The sequence below is a fragment of the Nelumbo nucifera genome, chromosome 1, assembly GCF_055504915.1.
Source record: "Nelumbo nucifera cultivar China Antique chromosome 1, China Antique-T2T, whole genome shotgun sequence".
In the NCBI taxonomy this organism is placed as follows: Eukaryota; Viridiplantae; Streptophyta; class Magnoliopsida; order Proteales; family Nelumbonaceae; genus Nelumbo; species Nelumbo nucifera.
The window spans coordinates 124,529,477-124,556,683 of NC_142649.1; the positions used below are offsets into that span (position 1 = coordinate 124,529,477).

Here is a 27,207-nt window from a genome sequence, read left to right on the forward strand (position 1 = left end):
AGTATGGAAGATGTTTCCAGTGCATAGCTGAAAGCGCTGTGAAGCTGGTGTGAAAAACAAATCCGGATTCACTGAAATTCAAATCATCTGGCCTTTCAAAAATATATCCAGATTATCTGACAAAAGTCTGAGTTTATACAATGTTTTAAATTTCGCTGAAATTCCACCAAATTTTACACAATAATGGTTTTCCTTTCAGAATCAAAATCCTTTGATTTTGGTTTGGAATTTTTTATGGAACTTTGATATTTTGTTGAAATTTTGGTATGTTTCAGTCATAATAAATAAATAACTTAAAAAAACTAAAGATTACATATCCCTAATATATGCATTGTTTTTTCAATGCTTGGTTGAGACAATAAACCTGCAACGTCTCTTGCTTTCCTTTCTCCAGATATCTTAAATACCCCTTATAAAATGATAAATTTAGACATAACATGTATAAAAACGTTGGAGCTATCTTTGCTGTGTGCTACTCTTTATCTCTAGTGTCGGGAGGACAAAGCATAAAGGCTAACAGGTGTTATGGCCACTAACACCTACCTTGTGAATCTTTGATATTCCGTTGTCAAAAGACAACTCCATGGCCTGTCTTGAGGCAGAAAAACTCTCAAGTGCTGAAACACGGTGGATGCCGGAAGGTCACCCACCGCTGATAATCTGAAATTAGCAGCACCATCCCCCTCCATGTGGTTGAGAAGGGAAACAATGTCCACTTTGCAGAAAGTGAGTAAGCTCAAGCTATAGCACCAGCCATGAGGCACAGCTCAGGCTTGAGCAGCGAAGTTAAGACTGCAAATGAGTATTGGACCTGACTTTTAAGCAAGCATGATGTTAGCCTCAGGAATTTGTTATGAATTGTCTTATTCCATGTGAATATATCTACAGAGATTCTCAACAATTGGCAAACTCCCATTGACACAATGTCAGATATTTAAAATTCCCAACGCAGAAAATGTTGGAATACCTAAGACATTGCTATCTTGCTTGGTCAAAAGCAAACAAGTTGTTAGCTGTAATGCATACAATCTGCATCTTTGCTTTATATGTTCAAGGAGAAAATTTCACATGGAAATTTAGAGACTTTGCTTCAATAAAACAGTTCCATATGTAGCTTATTGTGTTCTAAAGGCTTTGATCCAGTCAAGTTCCACTTTGAAATCGCCTGGTCCAGATTTAGCACCAGGAACACCGCCTTCTGCATTGACAGAGAGAGACATACTAACAACACGTGAAGGATTCATTTCCAGCTTTGCATCTATGACATTCCCTCTCCATGTTGGTAAGTATCGATCAAGTGGAATCTGAAAACCTCACGAGTTAATTTCCAACACCATCCTAAAGAAAGAACATGAGCAACAGTGCAAAGCATAAAACATAAAAATGTAGCAAAACTTAAAGAATCTCACAATGTTTTACATAATTTTCAAACAATTTAGGAAACCTTTGATGCATAGAAATCAAATTACTAAAAGCATGCTCAAGTGTTACACATAATGAAATCATTACTTTTTTCAGCTTTTAATAGGATTAAAACCACACAACACCATGGAGTCATTGTAGTTGCCAAAAAAAGATTTGATGATTTCCCAAAATAGTCATTTCTATTATTATTAGAAGCAGGAAACATCTCCATTATGGTGAGCCTGTGCTCTTAACTGCAAAGGAAAATAACAGTGAGATCATTTCATTCCAGGTGGCATCCAAACATGCTGTCAAGTTTCTCTGTTCTTTGTTAGATAATCATCAAGAACAGTCGGAAAATAGTTGATAGGTCATGAAACCATGTTCGCTTTGACATGTACAGGCCTTTAGCCCGATAGAACAGTTTGTCCTACATTCCTGTAGACTGCCATGCACATCAATTAGCCAATGTTAAACAGTATAGCTTGAGATAGGAATGAGTACCATATCATCCAAAAAACGATGAAAGCCACAGCTGAAAGAATGGTAACACTTCTGTTTGTCATTTCTTTTAAGAGAAGCTATTAGCTCTAAATATTTTATGATCTCAAAGAATGAAATAACCTAATATTTTCCCTCTAAGACTATGGTAAACAATGGGATTAACACAAGGTTATTCCCCCTAATTAAAAAAAAAGGAAGAGAAAAAAGACCATATCCATCTTTGATATCCAATCTTGCCAACTAGCATCAAATTTATCAAGGCGAAGAAATGTAAATATTCTTTTTGGCCATCCAACAATTTCAGCACATGAGAATCATGCAAGGGGCAAGCAACTTGCCTTCACAATATACCAATTGTCTTTGGGCACATAAACAAAAGCTTGCCATGAATTGTCTTCTTCTTGTCCAGGTGAATTTACCCAATTTTCTGTGTATATCTGCACTCAAAGGAAAAGGGTTACCAGAGATTCTTTAACAGCTCATACATCCAACAGCTAGGGAAGATTGTAAGACAAGCTGCATCAGATGGTATCTGTTAAAAAAATAAATAAATTGTTCTTGCGGGGAAAGAGAAACTCACTGTAGATATGTAGCATCTTCCATCTCCTTTAAGCCTCAATGCTATTGTATCATATGCATCCAAATCAATAAAGCCATCAAACTGCAAGTAAACATTAATATGTAAGGAATACTGCATGGCTATACTAGCACTGTAGCAATGATATAGGAAAGGAATGGAGAAATTAATTGATTTCTGCTCTACAACCAAGTTGAGTTTGCTGTAAGAAACAAAAGCACTACTACAACTATCATAGCCAAAAGGTGCCTTTAGTCAGATGGTCCAACAGAGATAAGCTTGGTGCATTTCCCCTCATGTGTGTGTCACCTATTGGTTCAATGGAGAGTATGTCAACTGCCTATTCCTTTTTGGAATGGTAGAATACTGATATGTTTCATTCTATTGCCAATGGGCATATTTATACAGTAAGCTGTTGCAATAAATAGAAAGAAAAGAAAATAGAAAGAAGAGAAAATAGAAAGTACAAAAATAGAAAGAAAGAAAAAAACTTTCTAAATCAATCCTTCCACAATCCTAAGAATATATACAATTCTATTTTCAGATCTGAACTAGTAACCCTACGTTTTCCAACACTCCCCCTCAAGCTGGTGAATAGAGATCCTCCCTTCCCAGCTTGGCTATTATTCTCCGAAAGTCTGTACTATTGAGCCCTTTAGTAAGTACATCGGCCAGTTGTCCTTTTGTAGACACATAGGGAGTGCAAATCAACTTTCTGTCCAGTTTCTCTTTTATAAAGTGTCGGTCAATTTCGATGTGCTTCGTCCTGTCATGTTGAATAGGATTGTGAGCAATATTGATGGCTGACTTGTTGTCACAATATAGTTTCATAGGCTCTTCTCGTGGAATCTTTAGGTCTTCTAAAATTATCTTCAACCAGAGTAATTCACACACTCCTTGTGCCATAGCCCTGAATTCTGCCTCTGCACTTGACCGAGCCACTACATTTTGCTTCTTACTCCAAGTGACTAAGTTTCCTCCTAAGAAGGTACAGTAACCAGAAGTGGACCGTCTATCTACTGGAGATCCTGCATAATCGGCATCTGTATATGCTTCAAGAGTCGGTCCTCCATTTCTTCTGAATAAAATTCCTTTTCCTGGATTGGCTTTCAAATAGTGCAGAATTCGATGAGCAGCCTGCAGATGAACTTCTTTAGGATTATGCATAAACTGACTTATTACACTTACAGCATATGCAATATCCGGTCATGTATGTGCAAGATAAATGAGTTTTCCAACTAGTCTTTGGAACATCTCCTTGTCTACACTTGCATTCTCGTTGGCTTCTCCAAGTTTATGATTGGGATCTATAGGCGTGGAAGCTAGTTTACATGCCATATTTCCTGTTTCTCTCAAAAGATCAACAACATACTTTTGTTGAGAGATAAAGATGACTTGTTTAGAATGTGCAACTTCAATTCCGAGAAAATACTTTAGTCTCCCCAAGTCTTTTATCTCAAATTCTCTGGCAAGGCAGTTTTTCAATGCTTCCTTCTCCTTTTTATCATTCCCAATAACGATTATATCATCCACATAGACTAATAGTGCAGTAACTCTCCCTGAGGCTGTGTGTTTGATAAACAATGTGTGGTCACCTTGACTTTGCTTGTAACCTGTACTCAGCATTACCTTCGTAAACCTTCCAAACCATGCTCTCGGAGATTGTTTGAGACCGTATAGTGCTTTCTTCAACCGACAAACTTTGTCCCCTTTAATGCCTTCTCCAAAACCCGGTGGAATGTCAATGTATATCTCCTCTTCTAGATCACCATGGAGAAACGCATTTTTTACATCAAACTGTTGCAAATCCCAATTATAGTTAGCAGCCAACGACAGTAACACCCTTACTGTATTCATTTTAGCTATTGGGGCAAAAGTCTCCTGATAATCTACCCCATAAGTCTGTGTATATCCCTTGGCTACCAGGCGTGCTTTGTACCTTTCTAATGACCCATCAGATTTGTACTTAATTGTGAACACCCATTTACAACCTACCGTCTTCTTGTTTCTTGGTAAATCCACAACTTCCTATGTGTTGTTTTTTTCTAATGCCTCCATTTCCACTCTCATGGCTTTTCTCCACTCCTTATTAGAAAGTGCCTTGGCTAGAGTATTAGGAATTGGAATGGTGTTAAGGCTGGCTAGAAAACTTTTATGGGATTTAGAGAATCTTTGGAATGATACATATTTGGCTAAAGGGTACAATGGGCGTTTGGTACATTCTCTGGTTCCTTTTCTTAGTGCAATAGGTAGGTCATATTCATACTCAGACTGTGAAGGTGTAGGTTCAGGTTCTAAGCATCCCTCAGTTCTAGGATTAGGAGTTGAATGTTGGACTTGCACAGGTTGAGGATCTGGATTTTTCCTCCTAGAGTAAACCTGCATATATCTCACATTATCATGCACATCATTCGTGAGGTTAACAGTGTCCGAATTTGGTTCAATGGTCGGGTTGTTTGACTCTTGTTGAGACTCGGGAATGTGGGGCTCGGAGGAATGTGACTCAGAGGGATGTGATTCTTGACGATTGAATGTCTGTGAGGAGGGTAATACATCTAGGGAGAGTAGATCCGAGGCCTTATCTTCCATTAATGAGGGCTCCCCCTGAAGATAAGGTTGAGTGAAAAAAGATTTTCCTTCCTCAAATGTGACATTGATGGAGGTGTAGAATTTTCTGGTGGCTGGATGATAACATTTATAACCTTTCTGAGTTGGGGAATATCCCAAGAAGACACCCGATTGCTCGTGGGTCTAATTTTCCCTTATTATGGACATGAACAAAGGCAGTGCAGCAAAAAATTCTTGGTGTGAGATTATTTGAGGCTCGAATATCAGGGTAAAATTGAGAAATGACTTGTATTGGGCTTCGGTTGTCAATAACTTTAGATGGTAGTCTATTTATGGTGTAGGAAGCAGTAAGGACAGCTTCCCCCCAATATTGTTTTGGCACCTGATTTTGAAAGAGAAAGGCTCGGGTGGTTTGCAAAAGATGGCCATTTTTTCTCTCAGCTACCCCATTCTGTTAGGGAGTGTTAACACAGGAGGATTCATGCACAATGCCTTCTTTCTGAAAAAATGGGGACAAATTCTGATTAAAATAATCTGTAGCATTATCAGATCGAAACCTTTTAATTCTCACACCAAACTGAGTTTGGACCATGTTATGAAAGTTGGGAAGAATCGTACCCACATCAGATTTAGACTTAAGAAGAAAAATCCATGTGACCCTAGTGCAATCATCAATAAAGGTGACGAACCATCTGGAACCAATAATGTTGGGAATTTGAGAAGGGCCCCATATATCCGAATGAATCAAATAAAAAGGAGTTGAAGATCTTTTATTGTTGATTGGGAAAGAAACCCTTTTGTGCTTAGCAAGTTCACAAACATCACAATGAAAGGTTTCAACATCAATTCCTTTAAACAAGGAAGGAAGCATTGTTTTTAAAATAGGAAATGAAGGATGACCAAAACGGAAATGATGACGCCAAATTAAATCTTTATTGGAGGTAGATAAGAATGACTCGTGTGTGACATGCATAACAGTGTGAGATGATTTGCTGGTTGCTTCAAGGTAGTAGAGCCCATCTCTTTCCTTAGCAAGTCCAATCTTCTTCCCCGAAACCTGGTCCTGAAATACATAGTAAGAAGGGAAGAACACAACATTGCAGTTCACATCTTGGGTGAGTTTATGTATAGAGATAAGGCTAGTGGATAACTTAGGAACATGAAGCACATTTTTAAGTAATAGGGATGGAGTAATTTGAATATTCCCAATCCCTGCCACTATGATGAAAGAACCATCAGCAACAGAAATTTTTCTATTACTAGGACAGGGTGTATAGGTGAGAAAATGTAGTGAAGAGGGTGTCATGTGGTCAGTAGATCCAGAATCAAGAATCCATGGAAAAACACTAGCCGAGGCATGTAATCCTAGAGATAAAGACTCACCTGAGAGAGCAAGAGAGGTAGAACCACTTCCCAGTTTCAAGGATTTTAGGAAGCACCTTAGCCTTTCAATTTCTTCATCATTAAATGGTCCCTGACTTGAGTGTTCTTACTGCGGGGTTGTGGAGACATTATGGGCCTGTTGAACTCCTTTTGAAACTCCTCGATTTCCCCATTCCTTGTTGGATGTGGGAGGTTTCCCATGAAGTTTCCAGCACCGATCTTTCGTGTGTCTGGGCTTCTTGCAATAGGTGCACCAGAGGTTATCGTTAGAGTCACGGGTGGTTGTGTCACGAGCCAAGTTGTGATTGTTCTCACCCTTTGAACCACTGTAACTTCCTCCCCTTGCCACCATGGCTGAGCCTTCGGGGTCATTAGGCTCAAGCATGATTCCACGACGGCTTTCCTCAGCTCTGACAAGGGCTATGACTTCATTCAATGGAGGCACTTCTTCTTTGCCAAGAATTTGTATTCGGACCTGACCAAATTCAGCATTCAGTCCGACCAAAAAACCTATCTCTTTCAATAAAATTCTTCAAGATCACAGCATCATCTGTGCACTTTGTCTCAAGAACCCGATAATGATCAAGCTCATGCCATAAATTTTGCAGTAGATTTGCATACTCTGTAACACTCCTGCTCCCTTGTTTGGCCGCCACAGTCTTCACTTTGACCTCATAGACACAAGCAGCGTCATGGGCTTTGGAATAGGTTTGTCGGACAGCATCCCAAATAGCCTTTGCAGAGGGAAGAAACATACAAGTATCACTGATCTCGGGTGTCATTGAACTCCACAACCATGACATAATCATGGAGTCCTCTTCGTCCCAAGCATCAAAATTTGGCTCGCCCAACCTTGGTCCTGTTCCAAGGAGGTGACTAATTTTTCCTTTTCCCTTCAAATAGGTACGCACTAGTTGTGACCACTTCAAGTAATTCTGGCCATTCGGTCTATATGTTGCCTGAATATTCTGCAAATCACCAGTGTGAGGATGAGAATTTGTTGCTCCTTCATTGGTTTGGACGGGAGCACTTGTTGCAGTCATGTCGGACATTGTTAATGGAGGAAAAATAAGGCCAGCAGGAAAGGAGAATAAAGGAACACTTTTGGTTACAGATCAACACTGAAGGCCAGAAGAGAAAACACAAAAAACTGGCAATGAAGGCCGAAAAAATCTCAAGGTTGACAAACCTAGAGCTCTGATACCATGTTTTGGAATGGTAGAATACTGATATGTTTCATTCTATTGCCAATGGGCATATTTATATAGTAAGTTGCTGCAATAAATAGAAAGAAAGAAAAATAGAAAGAAAAGAAAATAGAAAGAAGAAAAAATAGAAAGAAGAGAAAATAGAAAGTACAAAAATAGAAAGAAAGAAATAGAAAGAAAAAACTTTCTAAATCAATCCTTCCACAATCCTAGGAATATATACAATTCTATTTTCATATCTGAACCAGTAACCCTACGTTTTCCAACACTATCCTTACACAATGGTGTTATGGAATTGCTTCCACTTTTGGGGAGATTTTGGACTTTACCCATGAAAATTACACACTTTTTCTCCTCTGAGCTGATCTCCCTCAATAATACTAAAAGAGATTTTTTTTTTTATAGGAAACAATAACTTTCATTAATGCATAACCTTGATGGTGATAACCTCAGCAAGTGCTTCCTTGGATTTTTCTTGCCCAAGGAAGATCCTATTGTTTCTCTCCTCCCAAATTGACCAAAGGATGGCTGTTCTTGTTATTCTCTACATATTACCCTGCCTCTTTTCCTTGGTTGTCGGAAGGGTGATTATAATTTTGGATTGTATGGAATGAGACAAATGCAAGAATTTCCAAACAAAAGCACAAACAAATGTTTTCCAAACAAAATGCAATAATACCAAAAGCTTATTGAAATGCTGTATTGAGCAAATAAAACCAGAATCTTATGTCTGTGTTATGGAGAAACCACACAACCTAAGGCAAATACAAACATTAATTCAATGAATATTATCCCAAAGAACAAAATCTCAAATATCATGAGATGTAAAACTTTTCATGTTCAACCTTGATTCTTGATTAATGTATCCATGAGGATAATGGAAATACAACTGACCTTCTTGGACCGCATTCCACAAAAACCACTGCGATTCATTCTCCACTTGGAACCCTCAGTTACATCCAAAGAAAGGTTGCCAGAGAAGACACCTTTCAAAAATGTTATAACAGTGTGGAGAGTAAGTTAACAAGAGGATGACCTTCCAACAGTTTCCAGTATAACTACACATATTGGTAGAGATTTGACTACTAGTCCATATATAACTATTAGCTTTAGCATAGTATCATGGTAGGATGAATGGGGGCATAGATGAATTGTTTCTCAATCATAGAAATCAACAACAACGCATCAGTACTTACTATACTATACACCTCTATTTTGTTGTTAACAGAAAAAAAAATGATCATAAGACAGGTTTTGATGTGGTTTTCTTGATATTGAAAACAGAACTAAAGTAAGCAACTTTGGCATTCACCCATATATATCCCTAACAATAACTAATATATACCTATGGAAGAGGAAAAACTCACCATTGTAGCAATTATATAACAGCTTAATAAAACCTTAATTTCTGAGCATTTTACATTTTTACTTATATAATTCACATTTTTACATGTGTATCATGTACTGATCTTCCATAATTCCATTTGATTGTGCTGATGTAAAGACTGATATTTAATGATTTAAATACATAAAAAAAAACAAGGATGAATTCCTTGGCCTTCCCTATCAGCTTATGCTTCTATTTCATCAGTGGGGCTTTGACAATCTTAACCTGTTTTTATTTACCCTCATGACTTCTAAGCTATGAAGATCTTTTGTCATGTATTGAGGGTTAAATTTCTTTTATAGTTTTTTTTTTCAATGGCAAGTAATCCATCTTGTTCACAAAGAAATAAAATCCTACTAACATGCTTGAGAACTCTAGTTGATGTTGTTTCCAATGAGTTTCACGTGGTTTTACTTGTCCTAGAAATTGTTTGTATTCCTTGTTATAAGCCACATGTTTTCCATTTATTTGATAAGATTATAACAATTATGCTGTTGAAAGAAAAATAATTTCTAATAGGGGGATACATCATAAATTGTGAAAAAACACATTATAACCAGCATGTTAAAAGCAAGAAACACAACTAAAGCGCAAGCGGTTCTTAGAGAATGAGAAACAATATGAAAGGTGAGATGTATGCCAGAAATAAATGAAATCAGACCTATAAAAACAAGTTAAAAGAAAAATTAATATATAACAATATGCAAATCAAAATTCCTAAAAAAATAAATCCTGTTAGCTCAATTGCTTAGAGCTTGTGGTATTAACAAGAAAGTTGAGTTTTGTGGGTTCAAGTCTAACATGGCCAACCTCTTTAAAAATCATAATGGCAACCTACAATATAGTAAATTACCTATTCAAACCTCAAATTCAAAGTAAGTTGATCATAACATAGCATGGGCAAAGTGAGGTGCACCTAGGTTCAGGTGAAGTGCACCCCACAAAATAAACCTTGCTTGTGAGCCTAGGCATGCCGTTCACGTTGCATTTGTATGTAATCAATGACATGCTTGTACCATGTGGCATTTGAAGGTATCTAGTGACACATATGACAACACATGGGGGCACATGCATATGCCACATGGCATGCACACATTACAACATCTTGTTGTATCCAAACGGCATTATTTACTTTTACTTTGAAAATCATGTTTTTGAAAAATTTTCGTCCAAACAATTTTGAAGTAAAAATACAAAAGTAGAAATATTACAGGTACATTGTAATTTGGTACTATTGAAGATATAAAGTACGAAGTACCACCAAACAGGGCCTAAATTAGTTGATGTATTGGACAGATAGGGGTAAACAGAAGTCAATTGTACTGAGAGGTAACCCCCCAGGGAGAGAAGATGTAAATTGTAAGAAAAGTTTGGAATCAAGTGGTTATGTCGCCAGCCCTTGTCTAATTTTAAAAAGGTGATTGGCACAATTTAGGGGTCGAATATATAATGGTAACATGTTAGGCTGACAAGTGTAAGCATGTTGGTTAAAGTCATAGAGATGCGACTTTGTGCAAAAAAAAAAAAAGCCAAAGGTCAGGTCCACATCCAGTCCACCCCTCTCAACACCCTAGATAGCTGGGACCAACATTGAGTTGTGGCCTTTACAGTGGTACAATTTGTTTGTTATTCTGTGTCATTAATAATATTTCAGTTACAAATCCAAAAAAATGTTGATATTAAACAAGAATGTTTTCTTTCATTCATGAAATTAAGTTCCACAATCATGTCTACGGTGTATGCGTATAGCAACAACATTGCATTTTGGATTTCCTGGAAACTTGCAAGTACTGTAAAACTGCAACTCCTGTAATCTTCATTGATTACAGAAAAAAAAAAAAACCATGGCCACTTTATTTTCTTTGGCTCTTTATACTTGGTGTGTTTGATGTTTTCTGCTCACAGTGTAGTAACATGATATGATAGTGGCAAGCATGACCATGATGTAGTTAAAAGATCTGCAATTTCACATAAAATAGGTAATAGTGACTTCCTTCTTGCTGCTGCTAATCCACCATCTCCCAGGTCAAGCAGTCATTATTTACAATGAACCAGATGCCTAAGTTGCATGACATATTCCTTTGTGATTTATGAAATCTGTATAATAATATTATAGCATGATAATGGAGTTGGGTAGTCAACTTTACCACTTAATCCACTGCCAGCATCTTTTATCTCCAATGACGCAGAGGACAAACCTGAGAAAGAACCAAGGTAATGGCAAAATTATCAAGAATTCTTTACCCAAAGAACTCTAGAAACACACATGAGCAGAAAGAATACAGTAAACTCAAGATGGTAATATGAGGTGATCATAAGCATACATGGATGCTCAGAGAATAGATCGGATGCTGGTGTATCAAGGTGGGCAATTTCGGCAACCCCGAATGCAATGCACAATATTCTTCCTCAAATCCTCAGTTATATCAGGTAAGATGTGTGTGATGGCAACTCTGTCCTCTTTTGGGAGGACATTTAGGTTGGAGATGTCCCTTTGAAAACCCTTTTCCCCTCCTTGTTCTCTGTTTTTCAGTACAAAAAAGTTTTTCGAAATTTTGCTTCTCATTGGAAACCCCTTGGGCTCCTACTTGGGTTTTTGGGTTCTGTAAGAGGCTTAAGGGATGAGGAGATTGGGTGCTTAGTCAGTTTACTCTGCCTTCTTGAGAAAGTTTGTTTGAACCCCTCTGAACCTGACAAAAGAATTTGGACACCTCGATCAAAAGGATTCTTCTCTTGTGCTTCTTTTTTCAACTCCCTTTTCTGTTCCAACCCTCAGCAAGGCTTCCCTGTTAAGGAAGTTTGGTGCAAACCTGTTCCCCCTAAGATTTTGGAATTTTGCTGGGAAGTGTACTATGGGAAAGTAAATACCTTGGACAATCTACAAAAGAGAAGACCTTTTCTCTGTATTTCCCCCAACTGGTGCATCCTTTGCAAATCTCAGAATGAGGACTGTTATCATTTGCTAAGTTCTTCTTCCTTTACTGCAGAGTTATGGGATTAACTTCTCTCTTTGTTTGGGAGCAGTTGGAACTTTCCAGTAGATTTAAGATTGCTTTTTGATCCCTCTACTTTTGTTTGGCAGCAAAAAAGGGGTAAAATCATGTGGAGGTGTGCAAGAGCTGCATTGATATAGACAATTTGGAAAGAAAGGAATGCTAGAACGTTTTTGGAGAAGGAAACGAACCTTCAAGAGATTAAGGACTGTGTCTTGGTTAGGGTGATTCATTGGCTGGAATCTTTGGACTTGTTCCACCAATTCTCCTTTAATGACATTTGGAGGAAATTGGGCAGCAGTGGCAAGTTGTTCCTCTTCCAAGACTAAAGTCAGAACAAGCTCCTGCAGTCTTCTTGAAGTTGAATTTTGACGGAAGCAGTCTAGGAAACCCAGGCCCTTTTGGGTTAGGTGGGGTATTGAGGAATGAAGTCGGGAATGTGATACTTATCTTCTCAGGTCCTTCAGGAGTGGGAGACTCTACTAGAGCAGAATTGTTTGCTGCCCTGCAAGGTGTACAGTTTGCAGCTCAATTAGGGGTGGAATGGCTAATAGTTGAAGGTGATTCAAAGGTTGTAATAAGCTGGTTGCAGGACCCAGAGTCAATAGTTTGGTGCTTCGGGAATGAAATTAAAAAGTTTAAGGTGCTGACAAGAAACATGGACCTAAGAATACAATGGGTGGGGAGATCAGCAACTGCTATTGCGGACTGTCTAGCTGAGCAAGGGGCAGCTAGGGAAGTTTTGTATTGGGTACAACTGTAACTTATTGCTTTTGTTTTCTTCTTTAGTGGAGAGATCGCAGCTCACGCCTCTCCAAGGGCTGCTTGTATGTGCTAATATGCACTTGTACATGCTCAGAGGGCTTCTCGCCCAAGGTTCAAAGTATCGATACGTATCGGCCTGTATCGGCCGATAAGTATCGTGCCGATGGCTTACTGATACGCCCCTCCAGGGGTTGTATCGGGTCAGCCACCGGTTTAGAGGGTATCCGGGCCTTAAACTGACCCCTCTGAACCGGTTTAGAAAAAAATACATAAAACATAAAAAAAATGTACCGACACAGGCTGATACACCCTACCGGTGTATCGGCCCATGTCGATATTTAGAACCCTGTTCTCGCCCTCCTTTTCTTACTTATTGATACATCTTCTTATCATTTATCAAAAAAAAAAAAAACCTTTGGCATATGGAAAACAAATAATTGACTAGTATGTCTTTAGAAGAAGTTTTCCTGGATGTGTCTAAATAGGATTGTTGAATTTATATAACCAACTCCTTAGAGTCTTTCACATGTTCATATTTCTTTCAAGCTCTTGCTTCCATCCCTATCCTATAATAGCCTTTTCTAGTTAAAAAAATTTGAAGCAGACAGATGCCTCCTAAAAATTAGGGCATTTTGTTGAGAGATGCTCCATGAGAAAATTAACTCTATACAAAAAAGACCAAATTTGTCTTTATCTCCACATATGTGCTTTCTTTATAATGCAAGTTGCAGCTAATCTCTTGTTTGTAAGTATGTGCCTATGTGGAAATGGTTTTTCTCTCTATTTGGTTGCAGATGAACTCCTCCAATAGATATAGTAAGTTTGTTCAATTTGGCATTTTTCACCTTGCCTAGAAGGAGAGATAAGATCCTGTGGCAGTAAACAAGAGCAGCAGTTGTTTGGACAATTTGGGAAGAAAGAAAAACAAGAATTTTCAATGAGAAGGCACATAGCAAGGAAGCTATCATTGAAAGTAATGCAATGAAAGTTATGCATTGAGTAAAGAGTTTGGATATATTTCATCATCATCATCTATGCCTTATCCCAACCATATGAAGTCGGCTACAAGACTCCTGTTTCGTCAATCCATTCTATTTAATGCCATATCCACTGTTAAAATATTAATGCTTAAATAATTTCCTACTACTTCTATCCATGTCCTTTTTGGTCTACCCCAAACTCTTCTAGCCCCTTCAGTACCAAACTACTTGTTCTAAATGGTGCAGTTGGTGGTGTCCAAACCATCTTAGTCTACTCTCTCTCTCATTTTATCACCTATTAGAGCTACTCCTAGGTTCCTATGGATAACTTCACTCCTAGTCCTATCCTTTCTAGTTTTTCTACTCATCCATCTTAGCATTTGCAGAGACTTTGGACATGTTTGCTGATAAAAAAAGACTTCGGATATATTTTCCCTGTTCTCTATTGATGATATCTTTAGAAAGTGACATTGAGTTGTTTCTTTATCGATTGCAAGGAATGTGATTCAAATACACTACAACCCACTAAGTGTTGAACATATAAAATTGAACTCTAAGGGAGGGATGTTGCATCTGAAACAGATCTAGAGGACCTTCAGGTATAGGTAGAGTGTTTCGTGCATAAACATGGCACCATATTAGCAATTCATTTGGGCCCAGTTGGCTATGGAGATTCTATATGAGCTGAAATGCTAGCAATGCTACAAGGTCTGAGAGTAGGCAGATTACTGGATTTTAAAAATGAAGTGGTGGAAGGTTATCTGATGTCTCAAAGGTGGTTGTGGGCTGGCTGCTCCAGCTGGCCCAGTTGATATTGCCAAAGTAAAAAATTTACAATACCTAAACACCATGAGGAAGATAAGATATTTAGCACAGGAATTAGATGCCACTTTGTTGGGTTCAAAGATTAGAAAACAGTTTTACCAACGCATTGAACAAACAAGGGATGAAAAGGGACCAGTTGTTTGGGTTCAATTTAAGTGAGTAATTAATTGGGATAGGTGGATGTTTGCAGCCTATTCTTTCAGATACTGATCTTCTTGTACATATTCCATTTTTTCATGATCTAATAAAGTTTAATAATTACCTTTTAATAAATAACTAAATGGCCAGTATGGCTTAATTTCAAAGTAGAAAAGCTTATATATCAACCTTCAACTCTATCCACCTCAAGGTTTTGAACTTGGAGTCTTGGACAGAATTTTCAGAATAATTCAGTTCCAATTCACAAGCAATTTTGTCAGTTCCGATATTTTCATAATCAACTCATCCTATTCAAAATTTCCAGCAGTTTGCAAAAATTTCTAGAAAAATCACTTTATCCTGTTATGATTGTCAACAAGACTAAGATTGATGTGAAAACGAAATTTAAAATTTGCTCCCCTTAAACCTGAAAAGATTCATATACATATTTTATTGAAAAATTAGAATGAAATAGAAGGATGGCAGTTGAGGCAGGGGAGACAAAAACATAACTTTATTGACAAGAAAATTTTCTATAACATGTTATTGTGGGAAGTCTGGAATAGAGTTCAGAATGTGTGGTCAGATCATATTCATGCATTATATAGAGAAAAGATATATGATGATGCAATCATGCAGTTGGTACTTGGTAAAGAGCTGGATCCTCAGAATCTGTGGCTTGGTCAATTCTTGTTTGAGAATTTGGGCATACAAAGACACAAAATTGTGGGAGGTTTTCTCCTACATTAATTGTTTTTCTTGTTGCTGATTTCAAAAATAAGGGTACGCACACCTGGTTTGAAAAAACATTGCTTCTTAAATTAAAAAAGACAAAAACATCTTCTTTGTTGTGTAGAGATTTCTTGTTTTCAAAACTGAAAGTATGAAACCAGAAATGCATTCTTGAATTTCTGGTTTCAAAAACATGTTTTCCCCTAGTGGTTTGATATTATATCTTATAAAGCATATAATATTCACATAGAGATTCTGATTGAATGGGTGTTATTTTTTATACTTTGGAGCAGTGTTGCATGGACATGGCCACAAGAATGAGAATCTGACACACCTCCAGGAATCTAACTCGGCAAGATTATGTCTATGGAAAAGTATTGTTGAAAGCTGTTATTTTCCTAAGTATAGTACCACAGGGGTACTATTGTACTTTTACCTTTTTATTTTTTTAGTTGCTCTCACCCTAGTATATAACAAATAACCGGCACCGCCAGCATGCTTTTGACTCTCAAATCTTTCTCCTCTCTTATGACTCTCAAAAGGAGAGATCGCCCAGACTTCCAGATTTGCCGCCACCATCTACAGTTCGAGTGATTGAAGATCACCATCATCTACAGTTCTCACGCCTGAAGTAATCTCTATTCTTCCCTCTTTTTTTTCTGGCCGTGCGCCAGGGAAGAACCTGTATTAGGTCTACTGATTGAATGTGAGCTGACCAGCACCTATGTATTTCCTTTTTTGTGGGGTCGACTGACCCCTGGAAAAATTCTGTAGGTCGATAAAGACTTTTATGTGCTGCGATAGCAGCTTTTATGCTGAACCGTAAGGTCATGGTGACCTGTACTTGCTGTAACAGCATCCATGTGTGATGCGTAGATCCGGAATTGATCTGTCAGCCCTGTAACTGCACTGGTGTTTATCAAAAGGGGGCCTGTTACTGCTGTAGTGCTGTAACAGCACCTGTGTTTTCCAAAGAAAAAGGGGGCTCCCTTTTCTTCCTTGGTGTTAGCCTTTTGTTAAGGTTTTGCCCCCCTCTTAAGAGCTTTTTGAATCTGTTACCATGAGCAGTGAAGATTCTGCAACGCCCGGTGTTTCCTCAATGCAGAATTGAATGAGTGGGAGTGTGGACCTATCTTTTCTCATGGCTATTATTCCTCTCGATGGCTTAAATTATTTGGAATGGTCAAGAGGGATTAAGTTGTACATTACTGCAAGGGGAAAGATAGGTTATATAAATGGGAGAATCAAAGAACCCAATTCTGGGAGTGCTGAATATGACTGATGGAACAGCATGGTCATGTCCTGGCTTTTAGTGTCTATGTGACCTCAAATAAGAAGAAACTTTATGTGGGCTGAAACGGCAAATGAAATATGGGAACAGGAAAAATCAACCTATTCTAAGCTGCGTCACTATGCAAAGATTTATCAGTTATAGGTAGAATCGTCCACTTGTAAACAAGGGGAGAGGTGTCTTTCTGTGTACCACTCAGACTTGACCTCTATCTGGAAGGAGTTAGATCATTATCAGAGTGTGGACTGGAAGTGTGATGAAGATGCAAAATTAAACAAGAAACTTGTATCTCAGCAGCTTTTCTACATGGCTTGAATCTAGCATATGAATCCATCAGAGTTCAGATCCTAGGTAGCAAGGATCTTCCCTCCGTCCAGGAAGTTTATGCTCTTGTACAATCAGAAGAAAGTAGAAGGAACTTGATGAACAGTTTTGGAGTGAATGCAGTTGGGTTGGCAGCAAAAGGAAGTGTGATTACAAGTGGTGGGAATACCTTTAAGAGAGGGGATTCTAAAAGGGGGGCAGATGACAAAGACAAACTATGGTGTACTCATTGTCAGAAACCCCGACACACGCGAGATACATGCTGGGATCTTCATGGGAAGCCAAAATGGGCTCAAGATTTGAATAAGAAGCAAGGTTCAGATCTGAATAAAAAGTCAGAACAGCAAAGTACAAGAAAGAACATTGTGGCAAACATGGCCTCTAAGGAAAATCAGCCCCCCATTACTACTGTGACACTGACTCACATCTCTGGGTTTGACCTAAGGGAGAATATTATTAATTCCTTCTGTGACCATTTAGAACTCTATGGTAGAGCAATTCGTCAGATGGATGCCCCTCCCTCAACTTCATTTGCGTCTACATCAGGTAACTCTACCACAACTTTCCATGTTGCATCTCATACCCTTGACACTCCCTGGATCATTGATTCTAGAGCATCTAAACACGACTGGTACGTCCTCTTACTTTCAAACCTAACACCTCCTTTCTGGAAGAGACAAGGTGAGACTAGCTAATGGATCATACACTACCATAGCTGGTCAAGGAACTATCTCTCTTCCTTTTGGCCTTACCCTCTCTCATGTTTTACATGTCCCGAAATTTCCCATTAATTTATTCTCTGTTAGTAGTATTTCTAATTCCTTAAATTGCTCAGTAACCTTTTTTTCCTTCTTACTATGTGATCTAGGATCTGGCCTCGAGGAAGATGATTGGTAGAGGATGTATGGTGGATGAACTTTACATGCTAGAGAATAAGGCTGGTCTTCAAGTCACAGAGTCTAAGAGTCAATCCTGTAAGAGTCAAGTCTATTTATGGCATTGTCGTCTTGGTCATTTATCATTTGAGTCTTTAAAAGTGGTGTTTCCAGAATTGTTTAAGTCAATGTCAATTTCAGATTTTTCTTGTCAAACATGCCAATTGAGTAAGCGGTGTAGAACTCATTTTCCTTCAAAAAATAATAAATCTGAATTTCCTTTTCACATTGTTTATTTTGATGTGTGGGGCCTTGTTACTTTACCATTTGAGAGTGGCTACAAGTATTTTACTACCATTATCGATGATTATTCTAGATATACATGGGTATATCCCATGCAGACCAGGGATGAAGTACCAAAAATTATCCAAGATTTTCAGTGGATGATCTTCACCCAATTTCAAACTAAAATCCAAAATTTTCATTCAAATAATGCCAAGAGTATTTTCATAGTGATCTCACGAAATTTTTTGCTTCATGTGGTTCACTTCACCGTAGCTCTTGTGCCCGAACTAGGGGTGGATTCGAGACGAGCCGAGCCAAACATTTGAGTATTCGAGCTCAGCTCGGTAGGAAAATGCAAGGCTCGAGCTCGGTTCGATTACAAAATTCATAGGTTCGAGCTCAATTCAGCTTGAGCTCGATAATGAACCTTCGAAGTCCCAACGCCTATTTGTACAGAAAACCCCAAATCAGAAATAGATTCGAGCTCAAGCCGCTCGAACTTTGAAGCCCCAACTCCTATCTATAGAGAAGAAACCCAAATCAGAAGAAGAAGAAGAAGAAGAAGAAGAACTCACATAGCCGTATCCTTTGGACTTGTCGCTGCCAGTGCTCTTGTCGGTGATGATAACTGTTTCAAGAAGCAAAGAAAGGAAGGTGCAAACTTTTGTTGTTGGACATCGGTTGTGAAAGCACTAAGAGGAGAACAAAAACCTGTTTTTCTATAGCTTTTTGTGTATTTTGTAATTGTAGCAGAGAGTGAGAGAGATCTAGAACCAGAGGTGTCGAAACTCTAACTCTGAGAGTTGAGAGCTGAGAACCTGAGACCGAAAGGCTCCTCAGTCCTCCCACTTTCGATAACTAGGTGAGAGCTGAGAGGGTGAGAGCGAGACCGTCAACCGCCAATCGCCGACCGGTGAGAGTTGTGGCCTATGAGAGCAGAGCTGCAGTCTGCAGAGGAGAACGAAAGTCTAAAAGTCAAGGAAGATAAAAAAGGGTTTAGCTGCTTAGGTTTTTTTGATCGAAGAAGATGAAATATTTATCTCCCTCTCAAGTCTCGAAGAAGTATACTATGTGTAGGGACCATGGTATAATTGTGTCCCTACCAATAAAATTTTCTAAAAGGGTATATATACTTATATATAGAATATGTATAATATAAATATATATGTTGATATACATATATAGAGGTTCGTTACGCTCGCAAGCCTAACGAGCCGAACTTTAAAATGTTCGTACTCGGCTCAATTGACAGATGAGCCATATATGAGGCTTGTATTCGGCTCGAAGCTCGGTCTGGGTCGAGCCAAGCCGAGCTTTTCACGAGCCGAACTCGAATAGCTCGTGAAAAGCTCGGTTCGTGTCCACCCCTAGCCCGAACACCACAACAAAATGGTGTTGCCAAAAGAAAGAACCGACACCTCCTTGAAGTGGCCCGGGGTTTACTAATCCATATGAATGTCCCAAAATGATTTTGGCTTGAGACTGTCCTTTGTGCTACATATCTCATCAACTGTATGCCCTCTCGTTGGTTAGAGTGCAAAGCCCCACATCAGCTTCTTTTTCCTAAGGCTCCCCTTCTTTCCATTCCTCCTCGTGTGTTTTGGTTGTCGTTGTTTTGTCCAAAATCTGTCACCCACTCATGGAAAATTAGACCCTCGTACTATTCCTTGCATCTTCCTAGGGTATTCTTTCACTCAGAAGGGATACCGTTGTTTTGATCTTGTTTCTCATAAGTTTTATGCTCCCATGGACGTCTCTTTCTTTGAGAATGAGCTTTTTTTCCCTGTCTCTCCTTAGGGGGAGTGTAGGAATGAGGAGAAACTGGTTCAGCTCCCTCCTATTCTTGACCCTCCTCCTTTTCGTGTCTTCTATCGTTGTCATAAAGGCCAACCAAGTTCAAGAGCTGTGGAAAACCTAGAAGTTGTACCTCCAATGTCATCAAACTCTCCAGGGGCAGATCATACTCACTCAGGTATCTTGGTTCCTATCGATGTCCTTGACCCTATTGCTATTGATACCTCTGATGCTAATGACCTTGACCTTCCTATTGCTCACAGGAAAGGTATTAGATCTTGCACCACTAAACACCCCATTTCACACTTTCTTTCCTATGAAAACATTTCACCCTCTTTTCGGGCCTTTCTCACTTACATTGACAGTGTTCCTATCCCTAAGAATGTGGCAGAAGCTCTTTCAGTACCTGAATGGACAAATGCTATGAAGGAAAGTTAATGCTTTACATAAAAATGGCACAGGGGAACTAGTAGATCTTCCTAAGGGAAATGATCCAATTGGATGTAAACGGGTGTTCACAGTCAAATATAGGGTTGATGGCACGATGGAGCGGTATAAAGCTTGTTTAGTGGCAAAAGGGTTTACACAAGTGTATGGAGTTGATTATGCAGATACTTTTGCACCCGTTGCCAAGATGAACTCCATTAGAGTCCTTTTCTCCATTGTTGCTAATCTTGACTGGGATCTACATCAGCTTGATATCAAGAATGCATTCCTGAATGATTACCTTGAAGAGGAAGTTTACATGGTACAATCCCCTGGTTTTGGGGTTCAAGGTAATGAACAGAAAGTGTGCAGGTTGAAGAAATCATTATATGGGCTGAAACAATCACCAAGAGCCTGGTTCAGCAGGTTCCATACAGCGGTTCAGAAGAAACGATACAAGCAATGTCAATCTGATCACACATTATTTGTGAAAAGAGGGGAAGGAAAAATTGCTGCTATGATAGTATATGTTGATGATATATTTATCACTGGCGATTGGAAGGATGAAATCAAAAGTTGAAGATTTTTCTTGCTACACAGTTTGAAGTAAAGGATCTAGGTCCCCTAAGATACTTCCTTGGAATTGAAGTTGCCCACTCACAAAAGGGTATCTTCATTTCCCAAAGGAAGTATGTCCTAGATTTACTCCAAGATACAAGAAAATTGGGAGTGAAGCCAGTTGATTCCCCTATTGATCCTAACCATAAATTAGGTGACTGTCAAGGTGAACCTATCAAGGATGTGAAATAATTTCAGAGACTTATAGGAAGATTGTTATATCTTTCTAGGACCCACCCTAACATTGCTTATGCAATCGGTGTTCTTAACCAGTTCATGCATGCTCCCAAGACCACTCACCTTGAAGCAGCAGAAAGAGTTCTCAGATATCTTAAGAAGTTCCCAGGTGCTGGCTTGTTGTTTCAAAAGCATGGACATTTGAAAGTTGAAGTGTACACTGATGCAGATTGGGCAGGATCCCTGAATGACAGAAAGTCAACTAGTGGCTACTATACCTTCATAGGAGGAAATCTAGTTACCTGGAGAAGCAAAAAGTAGAATGTGGTAGCTAGATCTAGTGCTGAAGCTTAAAATCGGGCAATGGCTCATGGAGTGGCTGACCTATGACCCTATTCTGTGATAACAAAACAGCCATAAACATTGTTGCTAATCCAGTGCTACATGATAGAACTAAACACATCAAAGTCGACAAACACTTTATTAGAGAGAAGGTTGTCACAGGGGAAGTGTGCACTCCTTATGTCAGCTCTAAGGATAAATTTGCAGACATCTTTACAAAAGGGCTACACCACTCACGACATCATGATTTATGTGACAAGTTGGGCATGATTGACATCTATGTCCCAACTTGAGGGGGAGTGTTGAAAGTTGTTATTTTCCTAAATATAGTACTGGAGGGGTACTATTGTACTTTTACCTTTTTATTTTTTTAGTTGCTGCCGCCCTAGTATATATAACAAATAGCTAGTGCCACCAGCATGCTTTTGACTCTCAAATCTTTCTCCTCTCTTCTGCTCTCTCTCCTCTTTCTTCCTCTCTTCTTTTCTCCTTCATCACTGCACTGATAGCAAGTATAAACTATTAAAACAGTCCATTTTTTAATTATGGCATTTTATACATATTGAAAAGTTTTAGAAGTCAATCTTTGTTACAGAAGTAAATCAGTCCTCTAAAACTGATATAAACTTGATTGAAATTAGAGAGAAAAGTAGAAGACAGCAGTACAAAGGAAGAAGATGGAGAAAAGAAGAGGAAGAAGAAGAAGGGTTCGATAATCTCCTCACTCCCCTCTCTAATCCTTTTGTTAATCTTCTTTCATTAAGTCAATTACAAGTATGCCCTTAAGTGGGCGGCCAGCTAAGCAAAAACTTAAAGTAAGCTTATAAAAATAAGTAACAGGCCCATTAACAAGCAAATAAATAACACACTACAAAAAATAAAAGAATAGATACTAGGGCCCATTCAGCCCAGTCTCTCTACAGTTACTTTTTATTAGTAAGTTGAAAGTCGACTTGTTACTTAATAACATTTTATGGGAAAAATAATACTCATTGCATGTGTTAGCTGTTCATCTATGTCAAATAAGAAATGAAACAAAGGACAATATTACATAGAAGTGACCCTCAAGAATCCATTAAGTGACAGAATCAGACGTGTGCCTTAGATAAATGCTTCATTCATTTGGAGAGTCCATGCAACACAGCTTTGGACCCAAATCCATTTATGTAGGTTAGTATGATCCATAGAAAATTAAAACTAGCACTTGCATGAAGATGTATATTGTATAGTACATTTTGGATGTGTTTGTGTGTGTGTGTGCACGTGTGAGTCCCTTATAGAAGTGAAAATGTGTTTTCTGAAAGCATATTTTTGTTGATTTTTGAAACAAGATAATTTTTCTGAACCAAACTGAAAATTTGTTTACTCTACCAGCAATCTCCAAGAACCAGCCGATGAACCAATCTTGCTAAAACTTCCAACCCTAGGAAGTTCTCATGCAGTCGGCCTGATTAGACTCACATGAGAAACCCTAGGTTGGCTCTAATACCAACTTGTCTTGTAGAGACTGTAATCAGTCCTACTCTAGATGAGAATTCAATTAGAAAATTTCAGAGAATAGAAGAGAGAGAGAGAGATCAAAGAGAGGAGAATTCAGAAAAGAGTGTGGGTCAATAACACATTGCCGCCCCACTCATATATTTATATTAATAGTTTATAACATAGTAAACTTACAATATTGCCCCTATTGTTAACATAAATAAACAGCAGCTGAAAAATAACTGAAATAACTAACTTACTAACACTACTAGCATGCTAACAGCAACATAAATAAACATATCATTGCTCTACAACTCTACAAAACTAAAAGGAATTGTAAAAACTGTTGAAGTTCTTCCAAAAAAGTTTGAAAAGTTGTCATACTACCAACTTAACTTTTTATATATGAAGGGGTAGCGCTTGAAAGCCTGCACAATATGTTATGCAGACACAGCAAAGGCATGGCATGGACAAAGTGCTGTACATGAAATTCAAACTAGAAAAAAAAAAAAAAACAAAGTGTCCATTACAGCCATGGGATGCTTTTAGAAGTACCCATGCAACATTATGTAGATATATAAACTTTCATTTCAGACTAGTATCCACTGAGATGCCTTTGACACAGATCAACCTCACATAACATGTCAATGCAGTATTTATAAAGCTTTCTTATATATACTAAATTACAGGCAGGTCAGTTGCATATAATTAACATATTCTGAAGTACTTAAAGAGAGTTAGTGGAAAAATGCAAACCTCCATATTCAGAATCTGAGTACAAATGCCATCTCTTCAGTTCCTCCTTGGAATTGAAATTAAAAATATACTTTTCGCTTGGGGGTACTAGATCTTCAACATTCCATGTGAGAGCTATGATTTGACAAATTAAAAGAAAATCCATCATAATCATATAGCATTGATAAATTTGAATGCAGGAAGAATTTGATTCTATTCCCCTGCCTCAACTATTCAGACAAAAGAAAAGGTGTCATCCAGAGAATTTAAGTTTATATTGTTCAACGGTTCAATGGTAATTCATTTTCCCATAAAGACAAATAATCATCACCATCCAATCCTTATCCCAACTATACGAGTATTTTCTCATAAAGACAAATGAACAAGGAAAAACAACAAAGAGAAACTATTTGCTAATTAACATAGAGTAGTGAATGCTGATGGTAATGGGATGTAAACCCACTTTAAGTCTACAGTGCTCGTCTTTTGGGTTCAATATTGTATTTTACATAACTCTGCCAGTGTGAGCTTGTCTTATGCTGCTGGTTCCAAGCCCAGATAAAGGAGGGTTGTATCAGGTTGGTAGCTAGCATTTAAAACTTTTGCTGAACTCTTACTGGTCAAGGATTCTAAATTGTCTGTGCTCATTTAAACAGAATTGAATTGCAAAACAGGATTCATGTAACCAACCCCATATAGTTGAGATAAGGCTTAGACGATGATGATTAAATTATTTACATATAGTTAGATGAAGAGTTACAGGTTTATGCTCAGTGTTTCATTCATTATGTAATGATAAAAGTGAAGAGTCAAAATTTGCTATGCACCAAAATATTATAAAAGGATATATTGTTGGAACTGAACAACACATCTCTTGCTCATCATTTCTGAAATTTGAAGATTCAACTCTGTCCACATATTTAAGGGTTTCTGGCTCAATTCAGGACCATATTAATAAACACTAAGTTTGTAAAGTGTTTACCGGTGGTTTTGAAAGAATTTTGGGATTGGTTGCTTTGGAATTTTATTTCATTCGCCTTCTGTGAGATGCCATACAATTACAACAATTGAAAACTAGCATTCTTTCCTAGATGTTTCACCATGATGGGGATTTTTCATATCAAGATACAGTTAAAGTAGGGATTTATGAATCTTACCCTCCTTACTTTGATTATTACAAGCTAATACCCCTTTCAAGGTTAATCTTATAATGATAACGAATGTCATTTGAGGAGTATTTTGGATCAGGACAACATGTTTTGCCTCTCCTTTTTTAGCAAGAATTATAGTTTTGCCAATGTTAGAATGAGGAATAGTGAACCTTCACTGTCAAAGCTTCAAAATTTGAGTATGATTTCATATCATACAGAAAAGAGAAGCCTTACAGAAACTTCTTCAGGTCAACAGTAGATCCGATCATGTGAATTACATAGATTTTAAAGACTCTTTATAAAGAAGGCTGGTTGAGCTAGAGTTTCGACTGCTTCCTTTGGCTATGATATATTGCTCTCTAAAGTAAGCTAGTAACTTAATGCTCACAAATAATGGTGCAAGGATTTGAAAATGAAATGAGAAACTAATCGAGCAACTTAGATACTTATGATGGCTACGTGAATAATGATTTTGGCCAAAAATCCATATGCTTTTGTTAGGCCTAACTCTTATGAAATCACTTCCAAATTGAATCATATTGATCTTGTTAGACAGATAACTGATTGAACTTGGTGGCAGTACTAAAACCCAAGCATTTAAGCATGTTTTGATGTGAAAAACTGGGGCCATAAGTAGGTTGCAGACTCGAAACTACAATTTTCGGCTGATTTGAGGTCCAAGTAACAGCTTTGTGAATTCAAGTATCGGCTGTTTTGAGACACCCATGAAGTGGTATCACCAATCCACACAAACGTTCGTCTCTCTTTACTTTTGTACTTATATTGACACAGGTAAAAACCATCGGAATGCCCCACAGCCCAATCCAGTGCTGCAGAATAAATATATGACTGTCAAGATGAACTTGTAATGCTATCAAATTCGTCTCTGACTAGTAATTAATAGCCAGCTCACGAGGAAGCTAATCATGAGAAAAATGAGCTGAAAATATATTACTTCAACAATTATACAAATAAAATTTAGGATGCCATGGTAAAGAGAAAGTCATCACCCTGATGTATGTAGATAAATAAATAAATTCCAGTTATCACCACTTCAGAAAACAATCTACTCATGACGAAATTAAAGTTGTGAGGTCAAATGGTTTCACAACTATGTGAACACCGATAAAAAGTTACTACATTTTTTATGCAAAAATGAAGGTCGGAGGGGGGGAGGGGAGAGATAAAGAGAACCTTTTTTAATAAAAGCGAATCGAAACGTAGTAGAGTACCCAGTTCAGAAAATCAGCAAAATGATCCGCAGGAGAAACCTACAAGAAAGTAGAAAGAGATATTAGAAGTACCTTTCTTGGTAGCATTAACAGAAGCTTGCCAGAGTGCTCGAAACCTCGACATCCTTCGGCGCTTTAATGTTCCAATTCCGCTCAAAATATTAGAAGTCTGTAAATTACGGACAAGAATGGATTGACTGTATCTGTGTTTGCACAATTGCACTTGAATCTTGTTTTCTCACAGTTCCTTCGATCCAATGAACATAGATTTCAATCCAAATGTCAATGTGTGGGCTGACGAGCATGGGTTCGAGCTGTCGCGCTAGGTTGAATTCTGATTCTTAGGCCCAATAAAAGGTCGTGATGGGCCGCGAAGCAAGGGCCAAGGGTGATTCCAATCGTCTCGTCTTCCTCTGATGTCTGATCATGTACTTGCCTTGGTCATGCTATCTGATGGTGTAAACTAAAGGCACAAGAAGCGGTGTAACCAGGCTGGGCTGGGCTGGGCTACTTATTCTAAGCTCTGAGGTCACCTAAGCCCATCTAGATTGGGGGACTTTTGACTTTGGGCCGGGTAGAACTGTGCTTTATTGGCTTTTATTTTCTATTCCACTTTTAACCCCTCTCTCTCCTTGTTCCTGGAAAAATAATCCCCTTATCAGCATGATGGTGTTTGGTATGGCTTATGTTTATTTGAAAAATGGTATCAGTTCATCGTCATCTAGGTGTTTGTCCCAAAACGCTATTTAGTAAGACTGTTTATTTATTAAATGTTTGTCTCGGTTTATGTGTGAGTTAACTGTTGAGGAAAACTTCATGTTACTATTTCTCCCAACACTAAAGTATTTATTTACTGTTCGGCATATGTGGCACCTAACTATCAAATACTACTAAGAAAACATTTATCAATTACTTTTTCTCAGTTTTGAATATAAATCAAGTACAAACATTTTCAAATAAATGGAAGCCATACTAAACATTCCCCATATGTTTAGATTAAGCTCCACAACATTG

The 27,207-nt window shown here is 38.1% G+C and overlaps 1 protein-coding gene across 1 annotated transcript; it reads right to left on the reverse strand.

Moving 5' to 3' along the window:
• Positions 1–837: 837 nt before the first annotated feature.
• On the reverse strand, positions 838–26,452 carry LOC104609731 (putative complex I intermediate-associated protein 30). Its single transcript, XM_010276105.3, has 7 exons — positions 26,266–26,452; positions 23,832–23,945; positions 11,179–11,229; positions 8,539–8,630; positions 2,489–2,569; positions 2,247–2,345; positions 838–1,304 (listed from the first exon to the last, which is right to left on the reverse strand). The coding sequence occupies exons 1-7, from the start codon at positions 26,315–26,317 to the stop codon at positions 1,116–1,118; spliced, it is 678 nt and encodes a 225-aa protein (XP_010274407.1). The 5' UTR covers positions 26,318–26,452; the 3' UTR covers positions 838–1,115.
• Positions 26,453–27,207: the final 755 nt, after the last annotated feature.

What these genes read in the sequence shown, in the direction of transcription:
- LOC104609731 (XM_010276105.3), bottom strand. Translation starts at nt 26,317, where the DNA reads ATGTCGAGGTTTCGAGCACTCTGGCAAGCTTCTGTTAATGCTACCAAG. An exon ending in GTGGAATGCGGTCCAAGAAG is followed by an intron (nt 2,570 to 8,538) that starts GTCAGTTGTATT and finishes GTTTACTTGCAG; the next exon opens with TTTGATGGCTTTATTGATTT. An exon ending in GAAGATGCTACATATCTACA is followed by an intron (nt 2,346 to 2,488) that starts GTGAGTTTCTCT and finishes CTTTGAGTGCAG; the next exon opens with ATATACACAGAAAATTGGGT.